Source organism: Mixophyes fleayi, chromosome 1 (genome assembly GCF_038048845.1).
Source record: "Mixophyes fleayi isolate aMixFle1 chromosome 1, aMixFle1.hap1, whole genome shotgun sequence".
Classification (NCBI taxonomy): domain Eukaryota; kingdom Metazoa; phylum Chordata; class Amphibia; order Anura; family Limnodynastidae; genus Mixophyes; species Mixophyes fleayi.
Window position 1 is genome coordinate 319265798 of NC_134402.1, and position 13150 is coordinate 319278947.

Sequence of the window (13150 nt, forward strand, 5' to 3'; positions counted from 1 at the left end):
CCATCTGACCCTGTATTACAGGCAGTGGATACTTATTGGGGTGAATTCAACTATGCACAAGTAGCCTCACACTTCATTTATACGTGCTGAATTCTGGGGGTAGCTCTGTGAGGTGTGAGCAAAAATGAGAAGAGTTTTCAGGCCAGACATTCACAGTGGAGTCCTCTTCATGGGACACTCCAGTGGCACTTCACTCAGAATATAATCCACCCCCCCCCTTTCCTATGGGTGAGATTCAAAACAGTGCAAGGTGCGGCCGTAACGTCTGCAGAGACCCATTTGCGCTGATTTTATGGCTGGAATCTCTGCTCATTTTTCCTCACACCGAAAAATAAGTGGAGATTCCTAACGTAATTGCTGCCAATATGAGCAGCTAGACATTGTGGTGATGTCCATGTGCCACATCTTCAGCAAATGAATCTCCCCCTATGAGACAGAAACAAGTGGATATCTTTATATAGTTAACTGTAATATGATTGGTACAGGGCAATTTAACCTCAGATGGTTACTACTGCAGAGTGAGTAAAGAGCCCTGTAAGGGCTGGAGCAGTCATGTTGGACTTTTCCAATGTGTATGCTGGAGGGTGGTGATAAGACTACAAAGTGTTATAATATTTATATTTGGGCCCCTGTTTTTCTCAACAAAGTTGAAAAGAGTTGTTATAATTACAGCCTGCTCACAACAGGGAGCTGTGGATTACCTATAGCAGCCAGGGTACTTGAGGGTGGAGGGCCCCTTGTCAAGCTGATTATAGAAGGGGAATTATATTTCAGTTGTTGACTTCAAGACTCGTGGATGGTCTATAGGCTGTCTGTGGACCATGGTGCACGGGCCACCAGGTCCAGCAATGATGGGAAAAACATTAGTCTCTTCTGGGGGAGTTACAGGGTCCACTGACCTGGAGCATGTTGGTGTGTTGCCCCATTAAGAATATGTCTCATGACATTTAGATACATTTTTTATATATATATATATATATATATATATATATATATATATATATATATATATACTATATGTCTGTATAACAGTGTTTCATTCATATTCTTTGTAATTAAAAATGATGTATCTATTCGCTCTTTATCCAACATCAGTATATAACTTACATAAAACTTATACATACATACTTTCATAGTGAGACAAAGAGGAAAGATCTTACATGGTCTGATGTTACTGGCTTTTCAACAAGGAATATTTTAAATATATTCTCGCTTTAAATGACCACCATTTAATAAAAAGCCTTAAATGAGTCTTCTATGGTTATAATTATGCCATATATATATACAATGGCACAGTGGAACAGTGTGACTGCTAGCTCACCTCTCAAACCACTGCCTGTCTGAGGGGCTGAGTCTGTTTCAACTTGCTCAGTTTGGCTTCCACAGCAAACAGTCAGCCATTTAAACCAGACCAAGAATGGTTTATAGCTTGTGTTTGGTTAATGATCAGGATTAGAGCTTTGTTTAAGGATTGTAAAAGGAAGACTAGAACATTATGCTTTTAAACAGTTGTTTTCGAATTTAAAAAAAATATTTATGTTCAATTAAAAATTTCATTTCACACAGTACATTAAAACATTATTGATTCTCTCTCTCCCTGGTCACTGGCAGCCAGGGCTGAGTACTTCACTTACTAATAGCATGTTTCTTCTGGGCGTCTTTAAAATCCATGTACTATAGAATGAAAGAGTATAGAGTCTTTTGCTTACCTTCTCTATTCCGGTGGCGCAGTCAGTGCCAAGTACCTGGCATTCATACTGGAGAATCTGCTCTTCAGGAAAGCGGCAACACACTTGTTCCTTGAGAGACTGCATAAATAAAGCCTTATGACCTTTGTCTTCATATCGTTGAAGATCTTGCAGTGGCAGCTGGGCCATAAAGGATGAATCTCGCAGGCAAAAGGTAGCATTGGGATTGCAGCTTCTGTAAGCACCATGCAGTATCTCTGTGCCTGTTACAGACATACCATTGATCCAGTTATAGACTTCAACAATTTCCTGAGGTACCTCTACTATGTCTGGTATCCAGCCAGCACTAGGAGACGGGGAAGAAATCTGCCATCATTTTTTCTGAATAATCCACTGACTTCAACAAGACAGATACTCTGTGGCTTGCTGATATCTATGCCTAAAAGAATTATTACATATCACTCGACCATTCAAAATCCAATCATGATCATTCTAATTTTGATTGATTTTGATGGAAAATCTGGTTGGCCAATGAGAGCACTGACGTGTGCATGACCATCGACTGACCACAACGACTGGGGGTTGACGGACTGAATTTGTGCAATGTGGCATCGGGATAGATCTGCATGATCTGTCCATTTAGCAGAGAGGGAGTTTAAGGTTTTGAGTGTCAATGAGTGGAATTATGGTGTTGGTACCAAAGGTTCAAAGTTTTGTGGAAACAAACATCCTATCACCAAGCAGGCTGGATAGGTATTCCATCAAGACAACATACCATATGCGGTTACATAGAGCCTCTCTATTGGGGTGGTGGTAGGGCTTCTTCTTCCATTCCCTAGCGATTAGGATTTTAGCTGCACTCCTTATATGAACAATAAGCCTATCTTCCATTTTGAAAGCAAAGTATTGGTTTTGTTTAACAGTAGTACAACAGGATCAGTAGATACCTGAAATTCCGTTATCTGGTAAATTAGGTTAATAACCATCTACCATCTGGTGTATATATATATATATATATATATATATATATATATATATATATATATATATATTGTACGCATTTTCCCTATAAGCTACATTGATTGAGGCTTAAGCTATTCTACATCTGATGTCATCCCAGTCCTTCGTCTCTAGGGTGGTATTCACGTCTTTCTCCTATTTAGCCTCATGAGGTTCAAGAGTTTGTTGATCTTGGCAGAGTATGGAGTTGTAGAGGATAGAAATCAGGCTCTTGTGACCTATAGCGTAAATACTGGAGCGCTCTATTTGAGTTAATGGTCTTTGCTTATATTATTTCCTCTGTGAACAGATAAAATTTTTTAATTTTCATACATCTACATAACAACTGCGCTATACCATATATTTCTTGTATCAGCAAAGACTGGGGGGGTGCAAACTCCCCAGAGATATTGAGAAAGCAGTTAATACCTGCCCAAATCCATGGGAGTGAGGAGCTGCTGGGTTTTCCGGGGTGAGGGGTATGGCGAGAGCTTATTTAGAATAGTATATTCGTCCCAGACAATTTTAGTTTGATTGTCAGAATTTCATAGGCAGAAGCTGGTTGGTAACCTTTGCTTAGCCAAGGAAGGAAGTCTAATCTCCACCTATTCTTTTAAACCTGATTTAGAGTGCCAGACAATCATGTGAGATAATTGTGAAGCTTGAAAAAATATTTATTCAGTAGCATAAGACAATTACCTCCCATGGTCAGTTATTTATATAGGATCGGCATGCGGTATTCTAGGTTTTTTGTTGGCCTAAATAAATTTATTGCACTGAGTTTGGAGGGATTGCAGGGTGCATTTTTGGAAGGGAGACATTGAAAAAGGTAAAGCAATCGTGGTAGGATGGTCATCTCAATGGCATTAATTCGGCCTATCTAAGAGATGTACATAGGATTCCAAACGTTTAGATGCATTTGGATTGTCTCAATCAATTGGAGGATATTCGATTGGAATCATTGATTATAGTGTTTATTTATAAAGATGCTTTGGGTCTCCAGAGGAATTTAAAGTTGAACTCCTATAGCTTTTTTAAATGGGCAGGTAAACGGAAAGCTAAGGCCTCTGACACTGTTATTAAAGAGCGAAATTTTGTAATGGTGGATACCTAATTGGATCCCGTTAATGTCAGGAATAGCACGTATTCTGGCTCTCCGGAGCCTGTTACAGAGGGCATAAATCATTGATCAAAGGGGGCAGACTTGCCTTGTGCCATTACTTATTTTAAATCTTCTAGAGATATAGCAGTTGATTGACACAGAAGAGGAAGGGTTATAATATAACGTTTAAATAGCATGATTGTAGTCCCATTGTAGACCAACAGTTGTTAGGGTTTGCTGCATGAAAGTCCAGGACATCCAGTTGAATGCATTATCAGCATCCAGGGCAAGGACAACCGATGGCAGCTAGGGTCGTTAATGTGATGTATTAAGTTAATAATTCCACTTGTATTGTCACAGGCTTGACGAGATTGGGCAAAAACCCACCTGGTCAGAGTCAATTACAGTTGGCAGCAAAGGGTTTAGTCTCTTAGCCAACAGTTTTGCAAACAGTTTGAGATCGATATCTGAGGATATTGGTCTTTAATTGACACAGTCCGAAGGGTCTCTAATTTGGTTTTGGTACACCTTTTATTTTCAAGTCGGTAGATTTGGGTTGAAAATATGCTTTTTTCAAAATCTTGATAAAAATTTGCAACAAATGGGGAGAGAGAGATGGGGCATAGTTTTTATAACGGGCCTTGAGAAAGCCTTCAGGGCCAGGTGACTGAGGGTTATTCTGATAAAGTAGTCACTTTATATACCATAATGTGTATTTAAATATTTATTTTTCAGGTTTGCATGTATGTGAAACGTTCTTCAAGACAAGGGCCACCGGTAGACTGGCAAAGCAAAGATTGCAAAATAAAATGATAATAATAATTAAAAAAAACTAAATATTGTAATTCTAGACAGAAGAACTTGTGTGACAGTTGCAAATTTTATATTTTAAATTGAGAAAAAAATAAAACAAATCACTATTTACCGTTGACCTAGCAGTGCCACCATAAAGGGCATTCCAAAAGTGTCCTGGTGGCATAGATCCAGTTCACCTAGACATGTGGCAAAAATCTCGCCTGAGGGCGTATCCTCAGGTATCCCCCATCTTAAGTCACACTCGACTAGACAGATCCTCCGGGCCTCGCACCACTCCCTTAGTTCTGGAAACACCTGCAACAATATTAGAAGCATTTGCCTCTATAATCTGTAAGATAACTGTGGTCTCTCTGGTTTTTCTCTTCTATGCATAAAAAATAAGAAACACCAAAAACATGGATATAATCATTGGTAAAATGCTGTTCTGCTCTATCACGTGGGACGAGGTCCTGAATTGTGAGCTGGAACAGCTACCTGCAACTAAACAGAGCTGTCAGGCAACAGCGAGATTTGTGGAGGTAGAGAACCCCAATTTTATACATAGGAGGTAGTCCAATAGTGGGCAACCACTTTAATACAAGTTTACTTACCATAAGGTCATGTGCTGAAGAGGATGGAAGAGGATGGAAGAGTCCAGCTAGTGGATACCTGTAGAGTGGACTTAAAAACTTCCAGAGCCAATAGGAAGCAGCAGCGTCACAATAATAATTACAGTATTCACTTTATTGGGTGTGGTACGGCATATCAATTGTGAGAACTCCGACAAAACTTACCCCGGCATGAGGACTCCGAAGGGCTGCTTCCCAAACTTCACCGATGACGACTCATCTTCACACCAACTTCAGAAAATTGTACATGCACCCATGTACAATGTAGAAGGCTTTGCAAACTACATTGTACACGGGTGCATACATTACCCCCTTAACAACAGCGATCAATGAAGTCATCAACCGCAGCCGCCTTCCTACTTCATCGTCATTGGCTGAAGTCGGTTGTCATCGGTGAAGGGCGGGAAGCGGGCCTTCGGAATCCTGATGTCAGGGGAAGTCTTGTTGGGGTAGTCAGCATCAATATGCTGTCTACCACCGCACTTTATTAGGCATTATAAAAGCAGTTTGATTAAATACACAATATTTAATGTCTACAGAGAAGTAGGCAATGAGTATTATCTACAATCAGGCAGGGGTCTAAATATCCCCCCTCTTGGACCTAAATGTTTGTGAAACAGCGTTGCAAGTTAAAGAGCAAGAAAAGCCACTATTTGGCATAAACAATATATATATATATATATTTATTATCACCACTACACCTACTCCTTAAAGCTATCAAATTCCATTCGCTTACATTTTCCATACCACCACTTCTAAATTTCCACTTCAACCACAGTATGTGTGTATTACTTGGGGATTGGGGATTTGTACACACTCATAATATAAAAAAAAATGATTAGTAACTACTTAAGAGTACAAAAGATAAGTTTGCAAAAATATGATTATTATGGCCACCATTTTAATAACCCACTGATCTACAAGCTTGGAGATAATTCTATCTTTAACCACTCCTGTTGGAGTATCCTAGTTTTAAGCCAAAGGGTCATTATAAGAAAGAAAACGCAAACAAACATTATTACGAATGTGGAGTTACAACTAAATCTAGTTCAGGTATTTTCTCTACATGCATATGTTAAAGGGGGACTCCATATTTAGAGAATTCTATTGTCCAGACAGATCAGATGTACTTATTTAAATTTTCCTTGCTCTGAGATACAGATGTGCTGTGTAAATACAATTGTATCTAGTCCACAGACCTTCGCTTATTTGTTTTCGTATACACGAAAGGGCACGATAAACAAATCAGCCTGGATACATTATATGCAAGTTCTCTGAAGTTAGGGTTCCCATTAATGGACTCATCAGGGTGCTAAAGCTGTTCCACATCCTCACCTCTTTTACCAACATTTCTCTCTCGGAGTGAAAATCTTCAAATGTAGATGAGACAAACACTCTTACGGTGACCCATTCAGCAGACAATGGCTGGTAGCAGGGATCAGGCAGCCTTTCAACCAGAGGTAAGTTATTAATCACATCCCACATCTGAGCTATATCCGCAGCTGAGCACTAATAACATAGAAGAATCATATTATAAAGAATTAATTAAAGGATATATAAATTCATTTTATGTTAGCTTACACTAAAGAACTATAATATTTGGTAATGTACCCATCCATTCCTCTTGCTACTGGACAACAATGTTAATGAAAGCAATCAAACCCAGCTTCAGTATTACCTCTCCATTATACAAGAAACCCAGGGGGTTGGCAACATGACCACTTTAGGTCCAACATATGAATATAGCATAGGTGAGACAGGCGTTACATACACAAATATGTAGTTATATTGTGTAATGCACAAGTTGATTAAGCTGTCCATTCAATGTAGGAAGTGTATATAATTCTTAACCAGTGTACACTACATTATGGTTATATGTGCAGTGGGTTAAAAAACTTACATTCTAAATAGTACAATTGAAAAGATCTGTGTGTTACAGGCCCACTGTGCCAGTAATCAGGGGAGGGGGTCGCATATTTCAGCCCGGGGGGTACGATTCGATTCAGCAGCCTATTAGGAACATTTTAAAGGAAAACAAAATGCAGGTGGTCCAGTGACACAGCCCAAGGTAACCCACCTTGGGACTGGCACGGAGGCAAGATACCCCCCTGCCCCTGCCAGCAATAGATGTTTTACAACATCCTTGTTAGAATTCAGTCAAAAAGTCATAACTGATGATTTATCAAACATAATGCCAAATGCCATTATTTTATAAGGCTGCAATGCCATTATTATTATTTTTATTTATAGGGCGCCACAAAGTATCCGTAGCGCCGTACAAGGACAAACAATGGCACAGTACAACAGTAAGCACTATAACTCAGGGAGCTCAAAGCACAGCTAGAGAGAAAGGGTGAGGGATAATCAGTGCAGGCTGGTAACTTGAGCCCCAAAGGGTGGACGCGGATGACAGGTTAAGAGCCACTGAGAGGAAGAGAGAGAAGTGAGAGGAGTCGGAGGGCAGAAGGTCCGAGAGGAGGTGGGCTGAGTAGCTGGAGATTGGAGCTAAAAGTGGTGGAAACAGGAGGCAAGAAAGCCCAGCTCAAAGGAGCTTACAATCTAAAGGGAGGGGAGGACAGACAGAGACACAATGGTGAGACGGAGACAGAGTCGAGAAGGGGGGGTGGGGGTAAGGGAAGAGAGGGAGAGGTAACTGACAGGTGGGTGGTTAGGCAGGTGATTGGAAGGCTTTTAAGGTAAGGTGGGTTTTTAATGTTCGTTTCAAACAGGACAGATTAGAGGATATTCTGATGAAGCGAAGGAGCTTGTTCCAATGGAGGGGAGTGGTGCGGGAGAAGTCTTGGATACGTGCGTGAGAAGAGGTAATCAGAGGGGAAGAGAGGCGACGATCATTGGACGATCACAGTGGGCAGGATGGAGTGTGAACATTGAGTGTTACATTGAAAAAAGCTTGAACATAATAACCTAATTTATACAAAAATATCAAGCGTGATTTGGTGGAATAAAGGTTTATAAAAACAGCAACCAAGAGGGTCGATGTTTACTTTGGCACTCAGGAGGGACGGGCTTTTGTTATTGTCCCAGTGATCGGGTGGAGCCCATTATAAAGTAACTGGGATTCTGTTGCCTCTCTTGGAAGAACAACTCATGTTATATGGACAGTGCAATAGAGGTCTGCTAAAATGCCAAGTGCCGGAGGATTGGGAAATCTGGTTGACTGAGCGGAGGAAGGATGTGGTATGTACTGATCTGGTAATGTATGAGGAAAATGGTGTGCCCTTCTTGGGGTATAGTAACCTCAAAATGTAATGACACATAGCGGGGAATTCAATTACCTGTGAAGAATCAACCAAATATGCTATAATCCCCTATGACAGATCCACGATCCATTATTTACTACTATTAATATACACACAGCAACATATTATTATTTGCAAGGCAGATGATGGAGGAATAAAAAAAAAAAAAAGCCTTATATTAAATTTGACACAAGTAAATAATTAGCCGCAATGTGTCTCCGGAATGTCGACAAGACAACTCGCTGCAGATATTTGACAGAAATCTCTGCTCATTTTTCCTTTCCACAGCAACTGAATCTCCCCCTAAAATATAGAATACATAATCCTTTAAAGTTTTATTTTTTATTTTTAAAATAGAGACATTTAAGGGCATCTTAGGTAGAAGCAGGCAGATGGGAGTCTGAAAAAAATATGACATTTGATATATACTAAACTTTTGCCCAGCTATAATCCATATATAATTATTCAAATCTACACATGATGCATCAAGTAGAAAACTGCAGATTGGAAGTTTGTTTCAGTTCTACTTCATCCAGATTTACTGGTTACACTGAGGACATTCAACTCGCACTCAGTAAACGAATGTTTGTAATGAATGTGCAACATAAACACGTTCCAGGTAGATCCATTCCTAAACCTGTCGTTGTGTTAGCAGGTGGATTACTGAGAGGAAGAGGTGACACGTGTCTTACCTGGACACTTCCATGCCTGTCCTTCTTGGTTCCACTCATCTTGGTCACCACGACCCCCATATTACGGTTCAGTTGCCCAGTCAGGGTCACCATGGAAGCGCATGACGCTGCTGTTGTCTACAAGACACCCGGAAATACTGCCCGACACGGCTCCGTGCAGTGTGCAAATGTAAGGGGACCTATGGGAGACTGTATATAATATCCTTATACCTTAAGAATCATTATATGCAGGGATGTAATCTGACCACACGTCAAGCGCAGTCTGACTACAGTGTACCCGAATACATGAACATTACAGACTGTCAGATCAGATATATGTGTAGTATTGTAAGTAAGCGGCTTTACCGTTTTAATACGTGTTCTGGGACAGATGTAGCCTGCAGGTGCAATGTATAAAGAACTCGTTGGAGAGGCATTTGGGATCGACATTCATGGGGAAAAATAAAACAGATTTGCAGATTGTTACTAGGTGCATCCCCCCAGTTCTAAGCCATGGGTTGGCAATTATGCTTTAAATTTAAATTCGCAACAAATTATTATTTTTATTATGTTGAGTAAAGCGAACTGAATTTGGCAGTTTTCATTAGAGGCTAGTGGTAAGTCACATACAGACAGTGGATGAACAAGTGTCTGCCAGTTGCAGAGAGACTGAGCGTCAAACTCACAGAAATATAAGTTCATCCAGCTTTGTTTTTCTGCCAACCTCCATGTACAATCAGGAGAGGGCTGGCAAATTTTAGCCTGGTGGACAAGACTCAGCAGACTATTAGGAACATTTTAAAGGAAAAAAAAAAGTGCAGACAGCCCTGTGACCCACCTCAAGTTAGCCCACTATGGGACCAGCCAGGGGGTAGATGCCCCCCTCTGCCTGTGTACTATACATCATAAATACTCCCTACTGTATACTATAGGTATAATAGAAATCCCTGAGGAGTTTGTACCACATTCCCGTAGATGGACAGCACTGCATAATAGGTCACGTCATACTTTATAAATGATAATAGTCTGAATGGAAAAAATGCAGTAGGTTGATTTAAATAGCTCTCAAAATCACATCAGGGAGCACATTAGTCCTTATAATGCACACGTTTAACACTGAAGTGATGACATCTCAATTTACAGATATTTACAGGACTTTATGCGTACATATACATCAATTGTGTATTATAGTGCATGATGTAATTATAATAAGCAGTTAAAGACAGCCTTACTTTTGTATCTTTTGGTGTGTAGAACACACTGAAGAAAGTGGGCTGTGATGGTTGTAAAATAGCAATTAATGGTTATATGTGATAAATATTAATAAGTGTAACTTAAGTATACAGATATGAATGGAGAAATAGTTGGGTTTGTATTGGTTGTAGGTCCTGGTTTTTGAATGATTTGTCAGCATTTCTAAAAACAAATAAACAAAAAACTTTTGTCGGTGCTTCGCACTGCAAATCGTTGTGTATCTAGCAACATCCTGCATCCCATCATCAAGGAAACCTCAACGACAGCAACTCCTATTCTATATTGACATATATGCTTCAACCACCATTAAAATGCAGTTCACATATTGGGCACTTACTGTATATTGCAATACAGCTGCTACAATGTACAATATGGGATTAACCGAGTGCTGACTTATCTATTCTATTTTTGTTTTAAAATACTGCCTAATGTCTCGACTACTGTCCATGAGGCATTTATAAGGGCCTTTTGGATGTGGTTTACAAGCCAGCCCTTGTTAGATGTAAGCGTCTATACCTGGGAGATGACTGCTTTTGATTTTAACTGCATTTCAACTGTTTTTGAAGAATATAGGTCAGTAATCGTGACACGTGTGCATGCTGGCACTTGTATTCCCATATAAGTGTTTTCACCATCATAATTATTGCCCCTTAATATTTATATTCCCTCATAATTTACAATATGGCCCCTGTACTATAATGAATAATAAAATTTCCCACCCCTAAGTTAATTTTCCCCCATAAACATTAAATAATGATTACAATTCACAGCTCAATGGCGACTCTTCTTATGTTATGAATGGTGAGATAGCTAAAACATGTCATTTGAGCTAACTGGCCTATCAGAAGTAGATATTTAAATAAGCTGTCTTTTTCTGTGTATTTTTAAACTGACACATCACCAGCGGGTTTTACATTGAACCTTCTAAACCACCCTACAGTAAATATAGCAGTTTGGAGCATAAAACTGTCAGGAATTGATGGCGATGTACAGCAGATTGTAACCACCACAGAAAGTGCTGCTTGATACACTTACCCCTAAGGGTCAATCTGACTGCATGGTGTTAACTATGCTAAAAGTTTGAAAAACATCTATAGCTAAGAATCACCACAGCGTTTGGAACATTTATTTCCTCTTCAAACCACCATGGCAGATGTTACGATGAGTAAGTGCCTTTATAGTTTTGGTAGAGACAGGTTAATTAAAAACTCCCCAGACAATATATAAGGCAGCTACCCCTCTTCCTCTATTCTTGTCTCTACTTAAGCAGCTCATGTAACGTTTGTTATTTTCTGTTCTGTTATGAAAACAGCAGGCGCTCACTCGAAAAGTAGCCTAACTTATTATCCCATTTGATGTTTGGAGACAAATTAGACACCACGATACAGAAGTCTTCGGGTGAAAAATCTAACTGCTTGCCACAGGTTTGAAGTTAAAAATACCTTTACGCTTACTCATCTTGTCAACAGTTCAAAAGTTGAAAGAATTCAAACAGTCCTTTCGGGCATTTAGACTTATTGAAGGGAGGACAAATCAGAGGATCGCACAACTACTGCCAGGATCAGTCCCCTTTAAACACCATTGGTCCATTGTAAGAAATGGACACAAAATAGAGTTCCATCAATATCCCATTGGGGACTTTGTCTAATGCAGGGCTAGATCAACCCTAACAAATTTGCAAGCCTTGCAATGTTCAAAACCCCTTGATTTCTGATTAGTGTTGGGTCCATGTTTCTGTATATTTTATGATTTTGCCCACTAATGGTGTTACAACAGTCCGCAAACTGTAAGAAAAGCTCAGGCAATTTCCCAAAGTGATAATTACTTTGCTGGTAGAACTAAGGAAACAAGGTTTCAGTCCTATTTGGAGGATATCCACACGGTTCGAGCACATGGTCATCTGCAGGACACCTCAGGTGATAGAAACCTGTTGTGGTGATGAGGAGACTGTCCTGTTCACAATCCAGCCATGTTCTTACATAAAGTCTGAGGGAGCAGATAAATGCCATACAAAATGAGTTCTTTCTGTCAGAAGAAAGGAGTATCAAGATCCAATCCAACACATTAACTAGACTTCTCAGACAACAAAAATAAAGGAACTTTTGGAATGTTTTTGTACACCTTAAGAATAATACCCTGGGCAAAGTAGCACATGCAGACTCTCCAGCTGGAACTACTAACCCAGTGAGATCACAAACAGACTTCTCTGAATCATCCCATCAAGCTGTCAAGAAAACACCAAAAGGTCTCTCAGTGGTAAAACTAAAAGGCAATAGAAGTTTCACGTTTAGAACCAAAATGGACTCCATTACCGCAGGCTGGGTAGCCCACATTCTGGCAAAAATAGCACAAGGAACATGGTCAAAACGAGAAAAAACTTCACATAAATGTCTTAAAAATTAGAGCAATCTGGAAGGCAGTTCAATATGTTCATACTCACTTAAAAAGGAAACACCTATATTGGAGCAGGTTTTCCCGTTCCTGAAAATGTAAGAATACATCCTACCAGGTCAGCGAGTGACTCCTTTGGTGCATGACATATGGCCTCGGCAGAGCAACCATCCTGGATACCACTTAGATTTTCTGTCTATATGTTCAAAGTTCTACAATTTCAACCTTTTTACATCCAAGATGCAAGTTTTGCACCCAGCAGCTTCAGATTGTTCCCTCTCTTAGGGACTACTTTGGGAAATCCCAATAGTTCCAGGGATTTTTGTACATACGTTTAAAATTTTTCTCAAAGTTCATTGGC

General features: G+C 39.8%; 1 protein-coding gene across 1 annotated transcript; it reads right to left on the bottom strand.

Annotated features, from left to right (window-relative positions):
- Window positions 1-345: 345 nt before the first annotated feature.
- On the bottom strand, window positions 346-9258 carry LOC142153655 (telomerase protein component 1-like). Its single transcript, XM_075210891.1, has 5 exons — window positions 9166-9258; window positions 6549-6722; window positions 4715-4899; window positions 1710-2034; window positions 346-426 (listed from the first exon to the last, which is right to left on the bottom strand). Exons 1-5 carry the CDS (start codon window positions 9256-9258, stop codon window positions 346-348), a joined length of 858 nt encoding a protein of 285 aa, XP_075066992.1.
- Window positions 9259-13150: the final 3892 nt, after the last annotated feature.